Here is a 26,489-nt window from a genome sequence, read left to right on the forward strand (position 1 = left end):
TTGATTATTTTTCGTTTGTTTTTATTTTTTCTTCTCTCCAACAGACGAAAATTCTTTTGTGCCTGTTGCATGTAACTAGCTATAATCTTCCCTTTTACAGGATGGCAGGCTTCGAGTGAATGATCAACTAATAGCAGTAAATGGAGAATCGTTATTGGGCAAAACAAATCAAGATGCTATGGAAACCTTAAGGAGGTCCATGTCCACTGAAGGAAACAAGCGGGGAATGATTCAGCTTATTGTGGCAAGGCGAATAAGTAAATGCAATGAGGTAATACTCTTTTGATATCGAGACTGGAATTTTTCACTTCTAAGGTATTTGTGTTTATAGGAGATGCCATATTTCCTCTGAGACCTGGAAAATAATATTTGAGAAGCTAAAGAAAGAGAGAATTACAAAATTATCTGAACGTCAGTGGTAGACGTGTTAACCTTATTACTGATCAATAAAGTTTTTCTTTTAAGTATTTTCATCAATGAGTAACAGGAAACACTGAATAAAGCTATATTGATTTTGTAATTGGATCCTAGTGTTTATGTGAGTTTTGTTCTTTGGAGTTTTTTGTGTGAGTCTATTGAATCTTTTATTTATAGACAGTGTTAACTGACTTGTTTCTTTGTCACTTTTGGTTGTTTTAAGAGTAGACCTCTTACATTTTATTATTATATTTCATCTAAGCAATTAAAAGTTCCATGTAAAGATTCTGCAAAACTTAAAGGAAATAGTTCTGTTATTTTGGATTTTAAATATGTCATGTCTTGGCCTGCATTGCAGGGAAATATGAAGCACAGAATTCAGGGCAAAGTGGTGATTCTTTTTCTGGTATTATTTGCAACTTGTGTCCTCCAGTGCAAAGTTAACGTGTTGATACTTTGAAATGTATTCATGATTTCTAATAGTTTATCTTTTAGATTAATATAAATAATGCTAAATTGTAGGACTGTGTGGGCATGTGATACTGAGGAGGACTGCAGATGCTGTGTAGGACTGAATTAGACTTCAAAATGATTTTGACAAATTGCAGAAATCCACTGAGTTAAAGGGGGTGCAGTTGAATGGCGGGTCAGGGAAGCATCTGTTCTTAAGACATGTAAAAGTCATTCTGTAATTCTCATTAACACCAGTAAGGTTTTATTGGGAATGTTATTTCTTGAGCATCATGCTTCAGAAATGGTATGCACAAATTGGTTTAGTACGGCTGATCTTGCCTAAAGAGAAAAGGAATAGTTTCTTTTTTCATGCATAGAATTGATCTTTGAAAAAAATCCAGTCTGTAGTGTATTATAAAAGTCATGTTTTAAAAAGACACTAGTGCAAATGTTAAGCTCCTCTGAATTAACTGCTTATACACAGCTTTAATACGCATACAATGTGTTTGTATATATACACTGCTGGAAAGGCAGCTTGCATGCACACAGTTTCTCCCTTGGTGTTGAAGAAATTCTGACTTTGTTATATTTGGTGATGTCCTGCTCTAGCCCTAATTCTGAACTTGGACCCCAGACTGTCCTTTGGAAACTGTTCATTATTCCTACTCAATTGCAGCTGCATTTTATATGTTACTACATAAAAGGGTCGAAGTATTTTAGACTATTTCTGTGTTTAGTATTTTTTTTTCAGAATGAATGTAGAATATAGTCACTCTTCTCTCAGCGAAAGTCTTCTAGATGAAATGTTTCAAGACAGTGTTTGTAAACATGGTGGAGGAAATCCAGCCATGATGAACCAAAGACATTGCTCCTTAAATCTGATAGAATTTATGCTCGTTCAAATTAAGAGCAGTTTAGTGCCCACATTTAGTATGATATATTTTGCAGAAATCACATGGCAAAAATGGCACAGCTCAAGTCCACGGTATCTACTGTACATATGCTCCAAGATGAAAGAATTGATGTTAGAACCAGCCTTTGATACGCTGAAATGTACCTGTAGAGGGAGCAGGATGGGGAGCTGGATCTTGTCTGGGCCTACTTTACATTTTTTTATGCACTTTCCCAACTCCATAAAAAGCTAGTGAGATGAGCCATTATAACTGGGAAAAGTTATGATATGCAATTATTGGTGTAGTGATCATCTTCACAAAATAATTTTTGTAACTATTTTTTCTCAGGAATTATTGTTTTCATGACATTTATGCAAAGGAAGTACAATGTCAATCCTGTTTGCATATTTTAATATGATGAAAGCACAACTTGCATGGGCATAAAGCTATTTACCTGCTGAGCTGGCAGTATACAAGAAGCTGGTTTTTTGAAAATCTTACAGTGCTCAGACTTCAACAAATGAAACGTGAAGAGAGAATTTTTTTTCTTGGCATTTTGCAATTAAACCCTGGTACCATGTTCAAGAATTGGACAAATTTAAACTTGAAATATGATTAATCAGATATAATACTAATAAGCTATGATAACATTATTTATGTATCTTGAATGAATAGTATATATATTTCAGTCAGCTTAACCCCTAAGTAATGGATGCGTGAACTGACGTGAACTGAACCTAGCTGGACAGCAGCATCAATGTAAACTATTAAACACTCTGGTACATAAGTTGTCCCCTTATAGTAGTCCTGTAGCTGCCACCAGCCTAGTATACAGTCTCAGCAAAGATTCTTAATATTAGAACAAAAAACCAATAAAAACCAATATTACAAAACCAAAAAAAACAATATTAGAACAAAAAAAAATTGACATCTGTCTGGCAGAAAAATCAGGAGCTTGTCGATTAGAAGTAAAAGCATCAGAAGAGCAGACCCTACCTTGTTAAATCCCACCTTTTACCAGCAGTGAATCATAGGTTGCAGAAGACCTTAAAGATCATTGAGTCCCACCATAAACCTAACACTGTCAAGTTCACCACTAAGCCATGTCCCTAAGCGCCGCATTTCCACGTCTTTTAAATACCTCTAGGGATGGTGACTCAACCACTTTCCCAGGCAGCCTGTTCCAATGCTTGACAACCCTTTCAGTGAAGTAAGTTTTCCTAATATCCAATTTCAACCTCCTCTAGCACAACTTGAAGCCATTTCCTCTTACCCTATGCCTTGTTACTTGGTAGAAGAGACTGACACCCACCTTGCTACAACCTCCTTTCAGGTAGTTGCAGAGCATGATAAGGTTTCCTCAGCTTCCTTTTCTCCAGACTTAAAAGCCCCAGTTCCTCAGAAATGGGGTTTTACCTAATTTTTTTCTTAAAGACAAACCAAAAAGTTTAACTTTTGAGGAAGTGTTCTCCTTATGTTTTTGATGCTTTTCTCTCTTCTTTTGTTCTGTAAAGGACTCACCATAAATTAGCAACAGCAACAAAAATAGATCCTATTCAACTTATTTATTACCTATGTTGATTCAGTATTGCATGAGCCCGCTTTATGGACAAGAATAAAGCTTACACTGTTGTTAGTCTTGTAGAACCACAGTTCAGTGGAATGAGTTTGGTTATATTCCCTTTTGTGTACCACCACCAGCAGTGTTCATTCTGCACCATTCCAGTGCCATGGTCAGTCCTGCACTGCAGTGCGAGGACAGAAGTTGGTGCTTTGGGATTTCCTGCTGTGCCACAGAGCAACCACAAGCATCTTGGAAGGAGGATACATACAAAGGGTGGTAATACCAATGCAAAAAAGAATTATACTCAATGTCTGGATAATAAAAACATTTGCTGTCTCGGTTTTCAAAAAACGACAGCAAAACCCCCACAAAAATAACAAGTTTCTTTTTTTTTTCAAGTCCAGTAGTTGTTTAGACTTGAAAAATCAAACTGACTTGTTTTGAGATAGATGGGCAATGCAGACTGCTTTTTTCTTCAGTAATAGAAGAGTCTGAATTGGATTTCAAGAACATTACTAATATGAATACATTTCTTTTGTTTTTAATATTCACTTTCATAATCGATCCTAAGAACTGCAGAGGAGGGAGAAATCATTTAGCTGCATGGTTCTGCAGAGTGCTATTTCTCTGTGTTTCAGTTCAGCCCAGAATTTTCATGTGCATTTCGTATTTTGCTTGCTGTCTAGAAGGGAGGATAGCTCAAATCCTGTTGTCCTGGGTTAGAGTGGCAGGGATAGTTGCCTCCAGTCTGCTCAGAGGAGGTGTTTGTTTGTCAGAAATCTTTCTTAGGCTTCAGAAGTCAAATACCGCTTAACTTGAGAGTGAAACTGTTTCAAAAATTTGTGAAGTGACCTCTGATGCTCCTTTTTCATGCCAGCATTATTTTCAGCTTCACCAGTTCTCCGATTGTGGACTAAGCTTCCAAAGCAATTACCGTAACAGTAAAAATATACATAAACAATGTAAGAGTACTATTTTGTCTTCGGAGAGGCAGTGAGGAGATCATTTACATCATCATCTCTTTCATAACTGTGAACTCAAAAGGCACCTCAAACTTCCCAGGAGGTAAAAAGCATTTTTATGCTGTTGTGGTTTTACTGAACTGAAGAGTAGAAAGAATTTTCATTGACTCACCAGGAGACAGAGTATAACCTATCCAGATTTTCAAGTGATTTATCTTGTAGTTAATGTTGATATAAACATACAGTGAGTGCTAGTTATGAATGAACTTCAGGCCAGAACAGTGTGTCTGAGTTTTTCTCCCGTTTGCATTACATCCACACAAGGTACAGTAATATAGTTAATACTGCAAGCTGCATTATTGCAAACCTTGCAAAGCATTGTTTAGTATCTCAGCCACTCTCAACAAAATCACTCGGGGAATATTTGATGGATGCTGTTAGATTAATGTAACAAAAACATTTAGTTTAGGATTTGGATATATGTAAGGTTGCTTCCCGCTCTTTAAAAACAGTTAAATATGCTGTTCAAATATGTATTTTGAACATTCTACCTTTCCCTTTGTGATCAGCATTGTGTATGGATTCTGCAACTTTTCTTTATAAGTGCAGAGAGACTATTAAGGTGCATTTCCAAAATTGTGTGGACAGGGGCAAAAATGGAAAGAATAACAACAGCAGTGCCTTGATATTCATATACAGCCAGTATTTAACACCCCAGTTTTCAGAATACGTAGCCATTGGCTTTTTGGAACTTTAGCACAGGCTTGACATTTTTCTAGTTACCAAAGAGCCTAAGATTTAAGGAGAAACAATGGGGTTCCTTGCACAGTGTTCTGATAATTAGTATTATTATTATGATTAACCTGTATGGGCAAACAGCTGCTGCGTGGCCATAATGCACACACAGCGTTTCAGCGTGACTGTCAGGCAGATCTGTGCAGCTGGCAGCAGTATGTGCTGATTCAAGTAAATGAAGGTAATTGTTACTTTTGGAATCCATCTTTTTTCAGTCCTGCAACCTGGACAGCTTAGCGGCACAGATTGCTCTTCTACACGCTGTTTGTGTCACACGCAGGCAGCACTTGTCTGCCATTAAGAGACAGACCATCACCATTTTCCTCAAAATGAGGCATTTCAAGGGTTTTTCTTGTCTGTCTCCCTTTTTTGACAGAATTAATGTCTTGCCAAACCTCCCTGAAACAGAGGTTTGCAAATGATTCACAGATCCCCAAATTTCTTTCTGCATGCCTCTTCATCTTTGCTCCAGTTGCTGAGTTGAAAATGGAACATACCATGATGCGGAGAAACAGTCGCGGATCCACACTGTATAAGAACCTCATCAACTGTTTAAATAAATAGACTGGTAGGCGGATCAGCGAGAGAGACTTTTCAAATGAGTGGTTTCTTTATAAAAGAACAGAAATAAGCAAACATCTATTTCATTTTTTTTTCCGGTATGTGTAGAAGTATAAAAGATTCAGTATCATTTTTCCCTGTGTGCAATACCCAGTTACTTACTTTGAAATAGATATGACAGGTTTGGTTTTTTTCTTTTCTCACTAGATTAATTTTGTGATGATGTTCTGAAGTTCATTTAAGTGTTGAAAAGGCTTTAGTATCTTCTCCAAACAAAGGGATTTCACTGTTCACTCTCCTCGCCAAGTCATTGATAAAGCTACTTCCAAGTCTAAGCTGTTCCCAACCCTAATTCCTGGGGGAAGCCACAGCTGAGTCTTCTCCACCCTGAAGACTGACCTTTGTTTCTAGTCCTTTAGCCAGACTGCAATCCAGAAAGTGAAAACTTAGTCCAGTCCCAGGAAAAGTTAGCTTCTTTAATATCTTTGATACGAAGCCTTGGTAAAAGCTTTTTGAAAATGCGAATATGTCATGTCCAACTCATTGCCTGAGAGCTTGGAGAGCCTACTAGCACTTTGTGCAGCTCCAGCACACCAGCATGGCAGGATTCCCACATGGATGTCTGTCTTCCCAATGGACCTATGTTTGTCATACTCAGTGATTTACTCTTTATTGTAGATGCCACCATTTTATCCAGCAGGAAGTCAGACACCCGGTCTGTAATTCCCAAGTTCCCCTCTAGATATACAGGCAAGCCACCAGTCCTCTGGGACCATGGACATTGGTATCAGTATATAGAATGTTTTGGCCAGCAGTTATGCAATCCTTGGCCGAGTTCCTTTGTGGTTTTTGGGAGAATGCCATCCAACCTGGGTGATATGTAAACTTCTCACCTACCTGTTCGGTCTAATGCCCCTATATTTTCTTCTGGCTGATCTCAGTCTTCTTATTTGCTACAAAGAATGGGGTCAGGTATGGAAATCTCCCTGATACCTTCAGCAACAAAGACTGAGGCAAAGAAATAGAGATTCCCTACTGCAGACTTGTCCCTCAGTGTCCCTTTCACTCTTGCCATCAAGTGGTTCAGCTGATTCCCTGTGTACCTTCTTAAGTCTGGTGTCTGTAGTGAACATTTTACCTTCAGTCTGAGCATCCTCTGAAGGGTACTGCTTGAATTCTTCCTAACCTCATTTTTTGGCCATATATTTGGGTTTCTTTTTAATTGTGGCATGTTCTACCAGAGTTTCTAATACAGTGCTAATGAATAGTCTCCTTTTAAGCTTCTGATGGTCGTTTTTGTGCAAGATTTCCACTGTATTTAGGCAAACTTCAGATAGTAAACATCCCAAGAATATTTTAAAAAAGTTAGTTGTTCTGAAAGCTTGTGCATGGTTTTGTATTTTGTGGTCTCATAGCGTCTTGTGTTCTGCACTTCAACCAGCTTCTCATCTAACTACATTTTACAAAACTATGTGGGTTCCTTCCCACCATTCTGAAAGCATTTTTTTTCTTCTGATTGCTTTTTATATTTATCAGAACAAGAATGCAGCATTTCTTGGAAACGCTGTACTAATTTTACATTTACTGATGCGTGATTCGTGCATGTAAGCCTAACCTGACCTTTTTACTCATTCTCATATTTTTGCATCCTGCTAAGTCTGTCTCTAAAGCAGGATCCCAACTTGGGTGGTAACAAAGAAAAACATGTTTAATGTTGGTAGTACTATTATAAAAGTATCTCTCTTGAAAAAGGAAGCTGAAGCATTTGGGACATCTTGGTCACAGTGCAGAGATAGATATGAAAGGAAAAAGAAAGCCTAGAGAATAATTCTGTGTGACAGAAAGAGCTTCAGTACCCTGGCTGCAGTGTAATATGTAGTAAATTTGTGTACTGGCTTCTTTAAAATCTATAATGCTTGCATGCCAGTTTATGGATAATTTACTTTTTGAAGGAAAAAAAGGGGTCTGAGTATTGTTTCTTTTTTTTAAAAAAAAGAGTTTGTTTATGCTTTGAATATTTTGGCAATATTCTCATGCATAAACTTTTTTCAGATTTATGTGCATAACTTCAGATAGAATGGATGGTGGTGTTTAAGTAGAAAGGACTGCATTAATTGTCCTTTTATCATCTAGATAAGCAGCAGCTGGGCTAGTTAGTACAGACAGTGCTTTAGCAAACAGCTGGTTCTTATCTGAATGACAAAGGGCCAGGGTAGAGACCTTTTTATTTAAAAAAAAGGAAGGAAATTTTTGTTTCTATTTTTATTTTAAGAGAATAGAGAGAAAGGGAGCTACAGATAATTTGCAGCATGCAAGATTTTATTGCACTTATATGAATATGATGATTTATTACACATTAGTGCTAGGACCCAGAGAGGGAACTCCCTCTTTTCATCCTGGAGAAGAGAAGGCTTTGAGGGATCATACCAGTGTCTGTAAATATCTGAGGAGGGGAGTAAAGAAGACAGATCCAGACATTTCTGAGGGGTGCCTATGGCCAGGACAAAAAGCAATGGGCACAAACTGAAATTAAAGAAATCTCTAAACATAAAAAAAAAGTTTTCTTCTGAGATGGTGGTCAACAACTGGCACAGGTTGCCAGGAGAGGTTGTGGAGTCTTCATTCTTGGACATATTCAGAATCCAACTGGACAAGGCACTGGGCAACCTGCTCTTGCTGAGCCTGCTTTGAGTAAGAAGTTGGACTAGATAATTTCCAGAGATGCCATCCAACCTCAGTTGCTCCATGTTTCTGAACTGTCACTCCAAGATATGCCCCCTCTAAGGGCAGTAATTGATAGAAAGTATAGGGACCAGTTGCTGTCTAGCTTGCTTTCCTAGCTAGGTCTTTAATGAAGGTCAGGAATTTGTACATCTTTGTTTATATTACCTATGCTTTATCAGTTAATCACATTAAATTATACCGGATAGCACTGACAACCGCTAAGGGAAGGAATTGGAATGTGTAATTCAAGCTTTTTATTGGAAATGCATAAAAAAGAGCAGGTCTTTATGTGAACTGCAATCTTGCCTTGGACTGTTGGTTTCTTTGTCTTGCCAACAGCACAGTTTCCAAATTCAGTGTATTTTTTCTTATGCAAGCTTAGACTTTTTTGTTGTGAAAGCCAGTTGTGTAATTCTTGTCTAGTTTTTTCTATTTTATAAACACATTGTATCTTTTGTAAAATATTTGTGTAGTTGGCTGTTGATGCCTTTGTTTAAACCCATCTTCTGAGATACTAATTAGAAATGGAAAAAGTTTTCCCCATGAAAATGATAAAATACGTGATTCACTTTACAAAACACAGACATCTAAGCACAGTACTCCTGCTCTTTCTTTTATTTACCCTGTTCTTTACTGCATAGCCAGGAGAGAATTTCAATCCATTTCTCCGATTCAAAGCTTTCTTCCTGTTGGTATCGTTGTGAAAATCTCTTGAGACCTTCCTACAAATGAGTTTGAAAGTTGATGGGTTGTCACATGAAGGAGTACTGTGTGATATGTCTCACTAAAAGCTGGACACTTGTTACATAAAGTCATCAATATAGTACTGGGAGAATAAATCCCAAAGCACTTTGGTATTTTCACACCTTTTTTAAAGGCAGTGAAATAAAGGTTAGTTTATAGTGCAAGTTTAAGCTCTCAATGTTGCTGTGCTTTTTTTCCTTAGAGTCTCAGAATTTAACTTTTCTATTCTTTGTGAATTTAATGCCTTAGATTCCTTTATAACAGGGGCTACAAATATTGTTTAATTTACTTTTTAGTAAAGCTGTCAGTTGTAATCTGCAATTTAAAAAAACTAATAAAACAAATCCTCATTTCACAATTTAAACCTTATTGAGTCTAATTCACTTGCACTGCAAGTTTATTATTCTCCTGCAGCTTGACGTGCCTCCAATTGTAATTGTGTTGACCCTCCGATGCAGTAAATCTCCCCAGTGCTTATCAAACTGGGAGAGATAAGTCTACAATTTGAAACTTCATTAAATATCTCATTTATATTAAACAGATGATGGCTTTGAACAGAAATAATAATTTCTACAGACTCAGTGACCTCCCAATCATGGTCTCCTCGATGTTGTAATATGGCATTTTGCAAACCTTCACCCCTCAGTGTACTGGGCATTATGCCAGCACCTAATGTCAGAATTTGTTAGTCCATTGGACTAACTTCAAAGCCACCACTGCGGAGACTGCAGCTGAATGCTTTGTAGACCTTGAAGCAGATTTTTTAAAATCTTTCCACATTTCTTAGTCATCTGGGAATTGTGGGTGAAGTGATTAATAATGGGCAGCTGTTTAAAGAAAAAAAACAACGAACAAGCATGTTGCTTGTTATTATAATTCCTGAAACTATGAACTACTCCTCTCATGCTCATTTAGAGACTAGTACTGTGGAATAAGCATTGCTGGTTCCCAGTGGCTTCAAAGACTTTGCAGTGTGATCAGTATCTTGCAGTATCTGGTCCCTGCTGTATTTTAACACATATAAAATATGTGCTTCGAGATTTGTGTAAAGATACTGTTCTTGAGATTTAACTATACACTTCAGTATGAAGAGGTGTTTTGGTGAGAACAGCTAATGCTTTCCTGTGTGAGTTCACGTGACTACCTTGCAAAAAGCATCTGTTTTATAATATTGTTTATCTAATTAAAAAAGAAAGATTCAGTTTGTGATATTGAGGTGGATTGGTGTAATGGTCTCAGTGAAGCTCCTTTAGTAGCCAGCAGGGTGCTGGAGAACTTTAAGGGCAGGAAGACTGGATGGTTCAAGGACTGGGTGACAGAGTGGGGAGTCTAATCTCTGTGGTGAGTCTCTGGGTGCTGACAAGTTTGGCATAAGCTGGCTGTCAGGTGCCTGGGCACTCATTCTCCTTGTTCCCAAGAGCTGTGTTGGCAGTGGCAGGGGAGCTGCCCATGCCTAATGGTGGCTAAACACAGGTTGATAATATCCAATTGTTTTCTTTCTTTGCCTTGCATAAGCGCTACTTTCCACTGAGCTCTGATTCTTGGGGGCTCACTGAGGAAAAGTTGATATTTTTCCTCTCTTTTTGAAAAATCTGAGAGGCTTATGAGGGAAAACAAGGGATGACCAGCTTCTGCTAATGAAGGCTGAGCTGGGACATTGCTCAAGAGGAAAGGCCAAGCAGCCTGGCTCCATCACTTTTTCCACCTCTTGCTTTGTTTGCCTCATAATGCCCTGGGAAAGAATGTCCTGGAGTTGTGGTGGGCAGGGACCAGCAGCTCCGGAGGATGAGGGCTGGGGTCTGGGAGCACCTCAGGTCTTGCCAGTCCTGGGTTTTGTGGCTCTGCCTGAATGCTGAAGCAGTGCCAGGGATCAGGGAAGCTTCTAGACTGAATGAAACATGTGAGGTTTCTGTATCCTGTGACCAAGGAAGGCAGAGCACAGAATTCATCATAGGTAGAAAAAATAAAATAAAATAAAATATTAACATGAAGCTTGACTTCTTTTTTTCCTTTCCCTGCTAGCTACAAAATGAGCGTTTACGTATTGGTTACTAATATGTGTGGTGGAGTTTCTTGGGGATTCTCATGATAATTATATTTGAAAGCAAATTGCAGCACTTCAAAAAAGTGCCAGCAGCCCAATTCCAAATGGAGTTCGTGCTCCATGCTCCTGACAGGAGCCGTGTTCTGACAGGCTGTCAGTGTGGGAATGATGGCCCAGCTGTCTGCCCTATATGTTAAAAAAAGCCCAAACTGTCTGTTTAAGAAATTATCCAGCAAAGAGACACCAAAATGCAATGGGTTTTTTCACCACTTTTCTCCTGAAGGATTTGAAATTAGACAGGTCACCATGGGAGGTACAGTGTAAAGTGGCTTAGAAAGTTGATCATTAAGCAGAGCTGTCATTGCAAATTATATTTGTCCAGGGTGAGAAGTTCTAGCTCATTTGGTGCCCCGACAGGTCTAGGCCTTAGGCAAGTTGTTACAGTTCCCCCATGCTGCTAAATGGACCCTGGGTGCTAATTTTCATCTCTCTGTGTAGTTGGAATCACCTGGGAGCCCCTCAGGGCCCGAGCTGCCCATTGAGACTCTGCTGGATGACCGGGAGCGAAGGATTTCCCACTCCCTCTACGGTGGGATTGAGGGTCTCAACGAGTCGCCCACAAGGAACGCGGCACTGAGTAGGATAATGGGTGAGTCAAATCAGCTCTGCTAATCAGGGCGTGTTTTTATTCCTCTCTGTGATTCATTGAAGGGTGATTAATGTAGTATGTGGAAAGCAAGGAGCATGGAGGTTGTACTGACCAATTTAAAACATAACTTAAAATTGTTCTAAGCAACTTCTGGATAGCTAATATGAGAAAGTCAGTAAATGGAATTATAAGGTCAATTTTGTATACCATAGCAGGTTAATACAATGAATAATGGAAGCATTTAACATGGTTTTTCCATATCTGATGTAGACAATAGGTTATTGGTTGGTCTGATCTCCATGTTGATTCTTCATTCACATGAAAGTCAGTGAGTGATGGGAATTTATAATCAATTTCAATGTTTCTTCTCCTCTGTTTCAGTTGTTCAGAAGTACAAAAATAAATAAGGCAAACTTGCATCCATTAACACTTCGGGCAATTCATTAATTTGTTTGAATTTTTGCTTTGCAGGACACCTATTTTAAAATCTTATGACTAATTTTAAGCATCCCTTGTGTAAATTCTGTGCCATACCATCTGCATAGCCGCAGTGGGTAATGAGGTTGTTAACGGTTGCAGTGCATCAGTTCAGCTTCCAGTGTACAGAGCTAGGCAATGAAGACTTGCCTTGCCGGAGGAGTGGTGGGATTTACTGGCTGGGATGGGATTAATTTGAAAGGATTTTCAAATTTAAACACAAAATCAACTTGATTAAATAATACCTGACAGAAGATGCGACAGTTGTCTGCTTGACTTGTGAGTTTTAAACATAAGATATAGCCGTTAAACCTGGGACTTTAAGTGTACTTGACACACAGAGGCTGTATTAGAAGATGCTTAAATAAAGTTGATATGGAGCAAGGCTGTACTTAGTTTTTAATTCCTGGTGATTGATCTTCACCTTAGAAAATAAAAATCTGCAAATTAGGCTTTTCCTAGCCAACAGTTTCTATATGTATTTCAATCTGTTTGGGGCTTGTGGTGTTTTAGTGGTTTTTTTTGCTTTTTGTTAATTTTTGTATTTTCAGGTTTGCTTTTTTTCTTTTGGTAGCTAAGTAATGCTGTTGTTAAACTCTGTGAAAATCCACAAATTTTCTACTTAAGATACTTTATCAGTTAAGACTTTTATCCTTTTTTTGTGCATTTGGACAACAGTAGTTAGAAAGAAATCATATTCTGTTCTATCACATTACATTTCATGCAACTCAAGAAAAATTATAAATCTCAGAATCAAGAAAGCATGAAACGTTTTCACCCAAAGTCATATGCTCTAAAGAGAACAATTTTGAAGAACTCTGTATATTTATTGAAAAATATAAGGACTGATAAAATCATTTGAAGTCTTTAACACTACTCTTCTGTAGAAGAGGCTACTTGTTGTGGTGTCAAGGCTTTAGATAAAATGCTTGCAAAGCTCTACCTTCTGCTTTTTCCATCAGTGTTGCAGAGGATTTAGGTGTAGAGCTCATATAAGCGTTAACGAGTTATCGCTTAAGCACCTTGTCCAGTGATGGGAAAAGAAACCCTGAGAGAGCCTGTGTGCCTGTGTGTCAGCATTGCAATTGCAGTTTACTTCCACATCAAAGGAACACAGGACTTGCCATGCCAAATTGAACTAGTGCTTAATCAGTCTGGTATCATCCCTTTAGCTGTAGCCAATAACTGCTTTTCAACAAAAGACCAAAAATCTTTCCAAAGCTCTTAAAATGTATCGCTTTTGGATACCTCTGTGGTGCAGACATAGGGGAAAAAAATCCATCCTGTATTTGTAAATTTTTTATAACCTAAAGTTGGTGTTTTGTTTTCACCTGGATCATTGGGGGATTTTTTGTATTCTTAGAAACCAGGAATTATGTGGAAAGTTGTTTGATTGTGACTTAAATCCATTGATGCTTCAGTTGAAAGCACATGGCAAATCAAATTGTGCCTGAACCTCATAGTAAATGTGATCTAGGCAAGTGTAACTGAAAACCGGTCTTGTCCAGACTGGGTTATTCCCTTCTGCACTCACGGTAGCTTCATGGAGCTGGCATGTTTAAACACAGGTTTTAGGTAGCAGTAAGTTTTTCTGATATGCTATTTTTTTCTGAATGCAGCAGTACCCTGAATTTAATACTGCAGTGTTTACAATCTTTTGTGATATGATCACATGTGCTTTCTTGCAGTGTCATACAGCACAGCAGAACTGTTACCTGTTGGCAGAGATAGGTACACATGCTTGTGTCAGAATAGCTGAAGTTTGTGAGAATCAGTTATTTATAATGCAGTGGGCTTCCTGTCGTAATAGTATCGATAATAAGAAAAAACTCAGAACTACTTTTATTCTCCTGGAAATGTATATGTGATGTTACATGTCTCTTCCAGACTTTCTCTCCTCTTAAAAATTGGCGTAAAAGCAAGGATTAGTCCTAAGAATAGCCTGGTTAAGAAACACCGGAGGTCTGTACCTCCCCGTGCTGGTCCTGACCATGAAAACAAGCTGAAAGGAGTGCTCTATGCCGTGCTGATTCCTTTGAGTGCTCTCCCCACATAGAGGAGCCCTCTGACTTATGGGCTCTCTTAATTGCCCGATGTCTTTTTATTTACCCCTCAATGGATTTAACTATGTAAACTTTAGTGCTTTCAGTGCCTTGTGGTGAGGAGGTCAAAGTTCGATTTCATTTGTGAAGGAGTAGGTCTTTCCGCTTCTTTTGCTATTGGATAAAACTGATGGATTTTGAGTTTTCTCTCTTCCCAAGTTAGACTTTTCAGGGTCTGGAAAATGCCTGCTCTTTCCAGGCGTTGCTAAAAGTCAGAACAAAACTTTCAAGAGAGTTTTGTTTCTTTTACATATATCTCATGTAATTTGCAGGAAAGGTATTTAAGATAATTTCCTTACTCTTTCAGTCCATAACTGACAGCAAGAACTGGTTGTCAGAGCCTTGCTGTGAGAGTGGGAATAAAATGTCAGTTTTAGAACATGATTTAAATTGTACAAAATAATGTTTGCTTACTCCAAAAAGGCTACACGAATCTTTGAATGTTCTGGACAATTCTTATGTTGATCTGCTCTTTTAGATTATTATTGCTGTTACAGATTTTTTTGATTTTGCTCTTGATAGTATTTTACTGAAAATTTCTGGTGGAGAGGAGATAAACTTTCTGTATTCAGAGAATGATATTTTTGTTCTGATGAGATGTTTTATTTTTATTTATACATATTGAGTCTTCCATAGTAAGAATGAGGTGGCTGTACTGTTTGTTTATTTTTAATATTTTGAAATTGCATGTAGTTAGGACATTCAGAATAACACCTGTGTTATGCTGGTTTGCTTGGCTCTATGGTTAAAAATTCAGGTTTTTTCTTCTGATAATACATTTTTGTGTATCATCCATTATGCTCTTGCGTTTTGCAATACACAAATCTGCTGTCTCTCTATAAATTATTCTTATTCAACGAACAGCTTAGTACAACTCTTCTTTCATCTCTTTCTTCAAGTTACTGGTACTTTTTTTATGAACACGGTGAGGTTTGTTGCTAATGGTGACTAAACCAGAGTTATTTATCAGGGGTTATGCAGAATAACAATAGCTTGCAATGAATCTGCTTTTCATCCTGAAGGATTCCTTGCAACTTTGTAAAATTTGATAGTTACTACATACAGGAAATACTTTGTTGTCTACATAAATAATTGCTATCTTAAGGATAGGTTTGGAAGGAAACACTACTGAGAAAAATTTAGCTAGAGAAGTAGAGTGTGTGTGTCAATGAAATGAAAATAACCCTTTACAAGCAGAATGTCGTTTCCTAGCCAGGAATCTCATCAGAACGTGGTGGTCTGTTGCAATAGTCTTGACAGATCTGAGCACTCTTTTGAGATCCAAAGCCTGGATGTAGTGGAGGCATTTTTGTCTTTAGACGTTCACCGCACACATATTCCCAATCCCACCTCTATTTAGCTTGGAAGATTAGATGATGTGAGTATGTATGGGAAATTTTGCCAAAGCTTAGTATATTTCTGGGGACAAATATGCTGTTCGTGAAAAGTAAGTAAATGAAAATCTGCAGAAATTCTAGTTTCCCATTGTACAATTTTCTGTATCCCTCCTTATTCTATTTATTACTTTGGTTAATACTTCGTTATTCATCACAGAGTAGCTGTTGTTGATTTCTTGGTCAGGTGTATTAGGAGTCACTTGTCATGTCAGAGCAAGAAAGGCCCTCTACTTATGGAAGAGTTTTGGAGTGTACTATTGGTCTGTATCTTTTCTGGCTTAGTCCCAGACTGGACTTGGTGGCAGATGGGAGTTGGCCTCAGGAACTAGAATGCACCACTCTGGATCAGAGGCAGAGTGACAGATGAGGTCCTCACCACACGTTGGCCATTGAAGAAGAGGGCTTGGCCCTCATGGTCCCCAAGCTTTATATCAAATATGAAATATATGGGATGGAACTCTGGTCAGTTTTGGGTCAACCGTACTGTCCACTCCTCCTGGAAGGTGTAATATATGCAAAACTGAACTTGAAGTGTATTCAGTCTATATTTCATAGCACTTCTAGTCCAAGGGAAAATTATTGTCTTGGAGGGATTTGTAGACAGCCTGAACAACGTGTTAGATTTATAGATCAGTCAAATATACTGATGATTACTGGGTCTGAAGTTTCTTTGATGTTTCCTTATAATGTTTCTCACAACATTTGCAGAGTTGCTTTCGCCAAGAGTATTTTCCCTCCACTTCAGCTGAATTCTCTACAAAAGACTAATTGAGTCCATTGCTGAAGTCTTTCTTACAGTCTGTGGAAGGTGAAGCCTTTCACCTGTTTTTTAGCTTCATCTGCAGTGAGAAGCATAGGCATGTCAGATGGGTTTTCTCCTTAATTTCAAAGCAGCTATTAAAATGTCAGTCTTCACCCTTGTCAGATATAAAGAAGGGTAGTGAAAAGTTTAAAATGTTACTGAATTACTGTAGCCCCTCAAACGGGAAGTTCAATCTGCTGAATGCCATAAGGTTATACCTTTTCTCAATCAATTCTTTGGAGACGTTATTAACTACAGAGTTAACAGTCTTGTGGGCATTATGTTTAGAAAGAAGTACATTACCAGGCTAAACATTAACCTGTCCATCAAAGAATCGGCTGTTATGCAAACTAAACACATTAATTTCCGTTTGACAGTGATGAGATGTTCACCATACCGTGCCTTTTTCTTCCAACCACTTCTTCAGCCTTCTTCAGTGATCTCTTTTGAAGTTAGCTTTGCCCCCTTTGAAAAGCTGTACAAAATGTATTATCTAGTGCAGTGATGATTTTAGCCAGCTCTTTATGCATAAATTTTGTTTATTTGGTTTTTAACAATTGCATGCAAGGGTAGTGATGGTCACTTTCCAGAAAAGAGGAAAAAAATCTTTTACTCCTAATTCTACACAATTTTTCTGTATCTGTAGGAAAAATAAGGTGTTAAAATATTTTATGTGTCCACAGCAGCAATTTTATGTTATGGAAACTTTTAATAAGTTATTACTATATTATTACTGCAGTGCATTATAGTTTTAGAATAATTTCTAGTTTGTTGACAGATGAATGGTTGATTAAGCTAGTGCTTTTCTTCCAACAAGATGTGGCTGTATTATTAATTATTCTAGTGGGATAATACATTTCTAGGAATAAACTTCATGTGATGCCCTGATCATTCATTAGAAATAATACTGACTTAGCACTGAGTTAGGACCAAACTTTTAAAATGACAAATCTTTTAAAATTGAGCATCAGTATCTTTTAAAATTGAGCATCAATATCCAGGAGGATAAAACTATTTTTAAAGATATTCTATCAAATAAAAAATTGCGTGCAGCTAATTGAAAGATTCACACTTAATAATTAGTAATTTCTTCAGATAACTGAATAATTTTCATCCAGATTTGCAAATCTTTATTTTCCTTAAAGCAAGTTTGATCTTAGTGTTTCTAGACACAGAAATAAGCTCTCTTTGTTCCAAGTTAAAATTTTAAATGGTGATAATTCTGTATTTCCACTGTTGTCCGAATACTATTCTATAAACCCCATCCTTTTATTTCTGTAACTCATGCATGTATCCTGAAAAACAGATTTATTCCGTTTAAACCATAGTTATGTTACAAAGCTTTGCAATGAGAATATTCTTTCCAGCATTCTTTACAACTTGTTAGTCTGTTTTGGTGGCATAAAGATTTCTGTAGCTTTAAAAGTTGCTCTTGCTTTTTTCAAAGCAGTTTGAGGATTGTCATACTAGAAATGATTTCTAGAAAATATAATTATGTGTATATATTTATCCCTATAAAAACAGCAGTGGTAGTGGGTTTATGATATTTATATGCACATTAAAACTGTTGTTTTACTAGTTTGTAACAATCCTCTAAATATCTTGTTTTAACTGCCATGCTCACAAATTAATCTAATGAAGTCTGCTCGTAAATGAAGTGTAATGTGTCTTTATTATGTCTCCTTCATGTATGTGATGGCTCCAGTTTAAGCATTTTAACAACAGTGTTAAAACTGATTTGATTTTGATGGTAATAGAATTAGGGATTTCTTTTTTTCCCAAATTTTGCATGTGTGCCACCAGATTTTTATTTTTAAAGGAGGGAATGAAAATACGGAATCATTTAGCTTTAGCTGCAAGTTCTCATCACCTTTCACAACTCTTACCTTTGTGGGAGCATTATTAAAGGGTTCCATGTTCCCAATAGCAGTGAAACAAGTTCCAGATTTCCTGAGGGCAACATTGATCAGGAGAAATTATGAGCTCTGTTATTTCCTGTTGAACTCATCTGTTGTTTCTACCAAATAATTTGGGGCAAGAGAAGATACTGCCTTTTGGGACTGATGCTTTCCAGTGGTTCCCAGTGACTGGATCTGAGACAATGGGCACAGGTAGAAACACAGGAGGCTCCCTTTGAACATCATAAACCACTTTGTCAGTCTGAGGGTGCCAGCACTGGCAGAGATTGCCTGGGGAGGTGATGGAGTAGAAATATTCCAAAGCCATTTGGTCAGTTTGCTGGGCAGCTGGGTGAAGATGTCCCTGCTTTAGCAGGAGGGAGTTGGACCAGATGAGATGTCCTTTCCAACCTCAAAGCTTCTATGATTCTGTAATCTTCTTGCAGTAGGCCGCAGATACAGCTGGTGTATATTACTTTTCAGACCTCTGCATAGGAAGATATGTATGAAGTGAGACATAGTTAATTTTATTTTCTGTGTTGTGTTACTCTTATCAATAGCACTGCAGTTTAAGGTAACATTTTAGCAGCTGCGATTATTTAGTATTCAAGGCACTCTCTGCCATTATTTAGTTTTTGAGTCTTTTCTCCATTTTATTGTTCAGGTAAATATCAGCTGTCTCCAACAGTGAACATGCCCCAAGAAGACACTGTCATTATTGAAGATGACAGACTGTCGGTCCTCCCTCCTCATCTCTCTGACCAGTCGTCATCCAGTTCCCACGATGATGTTGGGTTTGGCACTGTTGATGCTGGTGGATGGGCTAAAGCTGCAATTAATGAGTCAACAGATTGGTAAGAGCATGATTTAGTGGAAGGAAAAGTGGGATGCAATTGTGTCTTTTCCTTTAGCTTAACTTTTTGCTACTGATAATATTAATTCTTTTCCACCCCCCAATCACATTTAGATTTCACTGTTTCCAAACTGGTAGTTGTTTGTTTTTCAGGAAGGAAGTCTGTACAGATAATTCGTTAGACTTTCTACTTCTGCTTGCAGGTTTGTGCTCTGTCAAAGCACATTTGTGGAGATGTTGCTAATTGTTATTAAGACCAAATCAGCATAAAGCTGTGTTAATTTGGTCTTTTAATATTAATTTAGTTGCCAACTGAGCTAACTTCTTTGAAAAAAGGATTTTGCAAAATTTAAACACTTGAGTATATCAAAGATGAAAGAATAATTTCAATTGGAAATTTTGGGTTAATAACCTCACTGTAAATACTTCTAAATCTATGAAACAAATATTTTAAAATTCCAATATATGTCTAGGAGCCTATCAATACTTTTGTATACTTTCTTGATGTTCCTAATAATGCATAGTAATTTTAAATCTACTTAGAGGTCAGAGCAGCTCTTTGTTTTGCCTTGGTGTTAATTCTTATGCAAAAAGAACTGTTTAAGATTTCTTTATTATGCATGAAAAAATAGCTTTCATATCATTTTATGATTTGTAACTATCATGAAAAGGCAATGTACTGTAATAGCTGTACTGTTAAAAATATGGAAAGTAGTATTTCCACATTTAAAACTTTAGAAAGTCACTTTACTTTATACATTTAATCTATAGTAGAAATAATTTCTGTGACTCTTAGGTTGACTCCCTAGTCATGTTTATCCTAGTCTAGTATAAGACAAGACTCTTAATGAAAAATGCATTGAGCTCCATTATTCACTTACTTAGGTTTTTGGCAAAGAAATACTGTTTATTACTTACTTAGTACAATTAATATAGATCTAAGATTTAATTCGCAAGTCCTGTAATTATCTATAGTAATAACAAAATAAAAGCCACCTCTGCACACTGCCACTTCTTGAAGGTAGATAATTACCACAAATGGTGTGAAATATACGCATTTTCTCATTTTTCTTGTCTCTTGAGCCTGTTATGAATGTGTCAGCAATAATAAAGCAGCAGTAGCACCTGCCAGCTGATATGCACCTGTCCAGGAAGAGAGTTCTGTTTTAGGCACTATTTTAATGATTGTTTAAAAAGGTAATTTTTTTATCTTTATTTGCATTTTTTTAAGGCTGCAGCTCTTTTCTTGGACGAGTTATACATGTAATTTGGGTCCTTGAAAAGTCCATCTATCTTTTGTAAAAGCTTTTAGAGCTGAAAATCTGAGACATTTAAATAAAGCACTAGTCAAGGCTGCACATAATAGCTTATTACTGAGGGAATTTTTTTAGCTGATTATGAGCATAAGCAGCATGAAGTAAGAGCCTATTTGAAACCTGTAGATGCTTTTACATTTACTTTTGCAATGTAGCTTGCTATTCATGTACTTCTTTGAAAATGAAAATAACAGTAAAGAAAACAGGGATTAGATTTCGTGGAATTGATCATGCTTAAAACCTTTAAACATATGTATGAGAAATTGTAAGGGTCGTCAGATACAATTGCACTTAAAAGAGGAGATTGCTCCAGCGCCTTACTATCTAATGTGTTCTATTAGTAAAAAAAAAGTAAACAGCAGTAGAATTGGATTGTTGCATTAATTTCCTGCTACTAATGGATGAAGGAAGACTTGTAAAACGAAGGTGCATTGTGTGATTTTGCTGGAAGGCACAAAGGGTAAAACTAAGAATATGGATGAAGGGTTATCCAAACAAGAATGGCAGCTGTTCTGAATCACAGAAGAGAATGCAAGCTTTTCCAGCCTCACAATATCTCCCTAATCCTTGATGAAAATGTTATGAAAACAAAGGGGCAATAAGACAGGATTAATAAGTGGAATTTTAATAACATTGAGGGTCAGAAGACGGTTACATTCTTTTAAGGATCAGCTGTCATTTCAGAAATCTTATTTGTTAAATGTGCTAGAATATAGTAAATTGGATTTGGCATTGTTTAATGACTTTCACAAAACTCACCTTCTGTCTTTTATTAATGTAGCTGAAAAATATTCAAATGAAGCATTTTTAAGGGCATTAGTTCCTCCTATGTGCTCATTGGCTTTTCCAGTTGTGAATCTTCATGGGGGCTTTTGAATACTTCTAGGCAACACGCACGCATTCAAAGTCCTGTAATCTGCTCCTTCCTTAATTACTAAAACTCACTTGAGTGTCATAAGCAACAGAAAGAAACTGGGACATGAAAACTGATGACTCCACGTAGGGCTCAGATATTTGTGTTGTAAAAAGGTATGAGATCTCTTGATGTCAGAAAGCAGATAATTTTTGGTGCTAAGCAGCACTGTTATTATGCAGGGTACTATGCAAACATGTAATGAGGGGAAGTGTGTGGAAGGTAGGTGTGATAAGGGCAGATAAGGGAGGGAGAGAGAAATCCCCTACAGGTGGTGTCAATGGAAGTGCTGGGATCCAGTCTGCAGAATTCCTCGTTTCTGATGCCGTCTCCAGACCCCACTTCTCTCTGGGGTACCTGTGGTGCCCTTTTTGAATTTTATTTAACTTTGGAGTTTTAGTCAGTTCTCAGGACTTCAAGTTGGATATATATATGTGCATTCTGTATTTACATGAAAATGATATTCAGCTTTATTAGAAGCTCTCTCTATATATTTATGGATCAAAGCAAGCCCATATGAATAAAGGAGCATACAGCCAAAACAAACAGTTAGAAATTCACCCTTTCTGAAGAAAGTGGCACTGGGTAAATTTTGTTTGGTGTGCTGGAGCTGGTCATCTTTGACTAAGTGAGCTGCATTAACAGATGTTTCTAGAGAAAATTCTCACTGGGTAAAACCACGTTTTTCTGGCCTTCAGAGACAGAGCTGGCTAGCAGTGAGCCAGAAACTCCTGTGTGGCCTTGAGAAAGCCATTTATGATCTGATTATGGAAGGTGTTGAAATGCTGTAAGTTCAAATCTGTCACATGGAGGACGTTTTTAGACTTAGGTGGTTCTTGTTCAGTTACATGTTGTGCTGCTATGAATACTAGAAGTGTATATTTGCCTTGTCTGTTTTATCTTTCTATCATATGGAGGTAGTTTTTTTCCCTATTTTATGGGAATGACTGTGAAGACTGAATAGTTATTTTTGCGTTTAGACTCTGGTTTATCAAAGCTTTTAAGCATATGCTTCAAAACGTTATGAAATTGTGCAGGCATCTCTAAAATAGTTGCAGTAATTAAATGTAAAACTTTATGAGCCTGAGGCAGAAACATTAAAGTCAAAAGGCACTTGACACTGACTTTATTCATATAAGCTCTGATCCTGCTCTCACTTAAGTATTATGTGCTTGTCACATGCACATATCTTATTATTTGTAAATCTGCCACTACTAGACTGAAGTTCTAGACTGGTTGGTAATGCGAATAGTGATTTTCATCCTTTATAGTACTTGATGCCTTTGGACACTTTTCCTTGCTTCTCTTTGCTGTTGTGCTGAACAGTAACATACATGTATACAATATTTTGGATGGCATATAGTTTATTTAGTGATCTCAGCTTTTTTATCTAGAAGTATAGCAAGAATCAAAGGATGGATGTGGAGGGATCTGTTTCCTATAAGAGAGATAATAACCTGACTCACTCAGCTGAGGTTATGCAAGAAACCTGCAGAAAAGACTGAAACTCTGTCCGGTTACCCCCATTTCTGATTGTGACAAATGCTTGCTATGTAGAGAAGTAATGAGTAAAAACATGTTTGCCTGTCATACCCAGCTTAAAACCAGGCAATGCTATGAAAAATTTACAAACACATATGGAGAGAAATTTTGATGCAGAAGCTTTAAATGTAGAAGTTTAAAGCTCTGTGTGCTTTAAGAGGAACAGATTTCCATTATGCTTTACGAAAAACATTTTGTGATGAAGATAAAATCTAATAATTTGCTATCAACAGAATACGGGCATACAGGGGAACAGGTATAAACTGGAGAAGGGCAGATTTAGACTAGACATTAGGAAGAATTTCTTAACCATGAGAGTGGTGAGACACTGGAACAGGTTGCCCAGGGAGGTTGTGGCTGCCCCATCCTTGGAGGTGTTCAAGGCCAGGTTGGATGGGGCCTTGGGCTGCCTGATCTAGTGGGATGTCCCTGCCCATGGCAGGGGGGTTGGAACTAGATGATCTTTAAGGTCCCTTCCAACCTTAACTATTCTATGATTCTATGATTATATTTGTGTCTTATTCTGCCTCAGATTATTCTTGTGTTGGGGTTGTACATTCTGATAGTATACATATAGTGCCCCAGAAATGCATATCTTTCATTAAATCTCCTAAATTAAATTCTTGATATTTTTTAACTAGAATTGCTCAACGCAGTAAAAGAAATCCGTTATGTATGTAACTGTCTACTTGCAGTGGTTTATTTAAAAATGTGCACTTAATTGTTGGTAGAAGCCACGTGGTAAATTAATGCTTTTCTCTGCAGAGTGAAAGGTTGTGCGATCTTGATAAGTGTTTGCATGATTTTTTTCCCTTCTTACAGCACTCTTAGTCCAGATGTTGATCCAGTACTTGCCTTCCAACGAGAGGGTTTTGGACGCCAGAGCATGTCAGAAAAACGTACAAAGCAATTTTCAGATGCCAGTCAGTTGGAGTTCGTTAAAACACGAAAATCCAAAAGCATGGATCTAGGTAGTGAGTGATATTTTTTCAATTGTTTTATTTGAACCTGATTTTCATGTTGTAAGTATATAGATTTTGTAATTCCAAACACACTGTTTAAATGCAGTACTACTGCACATAATATCTACTGGTGGGAAGTAAAATATTCTTAAGATGAATGGCCAAGTGGCCTGTGTATTGTTTGTACCACTTGTAAATGTCCATGCATTTAAATATCGTAGCCCTCTGGCTATGTGGTTGTACATAAACATTAGAAGTATTTATTAAAATGGAGGTGAAAAGTGCATTTACCAATCCAAATAGAGTAACAGCATAAAACTGTGCCACATTGTGGTTCTGGGTAGATGGGATTATTCTCAGTTCATGATTATAATGCAAATAGCCTTAAAGATCCTTCATAGTCTTTCATTTTATAGGTGGTTTTTGAATAAGATCTTAAAGACAGGAGTGGTTTTTTTAAGAGTTCATTCAGAATTAGAACATGGGGATAGTCTGACATAAGTTTGAGACCTAAGTTTAAATGTTTATATCAGAAGCCCTGTAAAGTATCAGTGGCTGAGACAGGCAATAGACTATAATAATTTTAACTGATAAAACAAGTGAGAATAAGTAGTCACTAACCAGCCCATCTATTTTTCTGCCATTGAATTTAGATTCTGAAGTGCAGACTCTGGTAACATTAAACACAAGAGTTTTAATTGCTTAAACACACAGAGTTCCCTACTCAGAATAATGAAAATGATTCACTCTTTTACAATAATTGTGAATATCTTAACTTCAATCCCTAATCCACCAACTTCCTCATGAGACAGTAAGGTTGGTGGTCATGACTTGTCTTGACTAGTTGTGATGTGCTAACGTGTAAATAACATATTGTACCTGCCTGTGATGTGAAAATGACTGACATTGCATGAAGGTTACTAGTTTGCTGCCATTTCTAGCCAGAATGTTTGCTTACTGTTGCAGTTTATTTGCATGAAGTATGACATTGCTAAGTTCCCCTAACTTGAAAAAAAAATATGCAAAACAGAAGGAATGTTGGATGCATGTGGGGCATGGGCACTAACTGGGCTAACCGTTATACATTTACCTTTTAACAGTAGCTGACGAGACTAAGCTCAGTACAATGGATGACCAGAAAACAGGTAAGGATTGACAGTAAGGCTGTTGCTATAGAAACCTTGGTCAAAGCAGCTTACCACAATTACAGAACTGCCAGTCAAATTGCATGAAAACATGAATATTCCAGTACTTGCATGGCTGCTTTCTATTGTTGTGAATAACCAAGTCATACATAAAAAGAAAATTCTCTGTAGAGATAAGTATCTAGGGTAGGATAATTCAACCAGGTCATACATGTGACTATCAGTAGACACCTCTTCCTACACTTTGAACTCCTAAGTATTCACAGTTGTTTGGATTTTCATCCTTTCAAAACAGTCTTGGAAAATCTCCTCCTAGATTCAGACTCTAATGTACAGAGAGTTGACGTGCAAGAGAGGAATGTTTGGCTATTACAGTGCTCACACAACTTGGAAATAATTATTTTAATAATTTGAAAACTGCTACCTTTGCCTTAAGTGGGCATCAAATACTTGTTGTGAGTTGAGTTGAAGATTACTAGTACAAATTGATTTTCCTTTGGAGCTGAAACCTGAACGTCATGACAGAACAAAAGAATATATAAATAGAATCTTTTCCACATAGCACCGATTGTAACATTTAACATAATGATAATGAGAAATAGCTTTCAGAGCATATTTTTATTAGTAATTAAAATAATGCACCAACTGCAATTATGAACCTTTATGATTTATTAATATAAGTTAACTTTTAACCTTTGGGATGCTATTTTAATTGGGCTAGATTCAGGGGGCACTATAACATTACTTAGCTCTAATTAGGAAGAATTCACCTTTTTAACCTGAAAATATTATTTATTTTATCAGGATCTGGGGAGTAGGGCATTCCATACAGAACTGACAATTAATATTTGACAACTGTATCTCTGTTAACCTAACCACGCTTTACAACCTGAGTAGGAATATTGAAAAGCTGTAAATAATCAAGTGATAAAGTTATAATTTTTATTTAAACAGCTAAAACTTCTAGCTCCTAAAATGTTGCTGAATATGGCCACAGACTTGCAGCTTTACAAATTGAGATTAAGTATACAAAATGAAAATGTATGAATGTTTTGAAGGACAAAAGCCATCAGAGTATGAATGGATGAATTGTATTAAAGATTTTAGTGGAATCAGTTCTTAGGAACCATCTTTACTCCTGAGCATTATTCGCGTAAAAGGGAGTTACAGATCAAACTCAAAATTATTGTAATTATTTTAAATTTTCTTGGTAGCCTACCTATTTGAATGGAAAGAGATTAGAATGGTGTAAAACATGTGTGTTTTAGTAAAGTGT

General features: G+C 37.1%; 1 protein-coding gene across 14 annotated transcripts in view; it reads left to right on the top strand.

The window, feature by feature from the left end:
* The window catches only part of PARD3 (par-3 family cell polarity regulator), a 450,646-nt gene that overhangs the window by 270,053 nt on the left and 154,104 nt on the right, over window positions 1-26,489 (top strand). For 9 of the 14 annotated variants that reach the window (XM_069859364.1, XM_069859367.1, XM_069859365.1 and 6 more), the window contains 5 exons: window positions 101-271; window positions 11,656-11,806; window positions 19,147-19,336; window positions 23,929-24,080; window positions 25,169-25,213. In XM_069859364.1, the coding sequence (XP_069715465.1) occupies window positions 101-271; window positions 11,656-11,806; window positions 19,147-19,336; window positions 23,929-24,080; window positions 25,169-25,213 (709 nt within the window). The remainder of the gene's footprint in view (window positions 1-100; window positions 272-11,655; window positions 11,807-19,146; window positions 19,337-23,928; window positions 24,081-25,168; window positions 25,214-26,489) is intronic. The other 5 variants (XM_069859354.1, XM_069859361.1, XM_069859356.1 and 2 more) reach the window with 3 other exon arrangements.

This window comes from Phaenicophaeus curvirostris, chromosome 6 (genome assembly GCF_032191515.1).
Source record: "Phaenicophaeus curvirostris isolate KB17595 chromosome 6, BPBGC_Pcur_1.0, whole genome shotgun sequence".
NCBI lineage: Eukaryota > Metazoa > Chordata > Aves > Cuculiformes > Cuculidae > Phaenicophaeus > Phaenicophaeus curvirostris.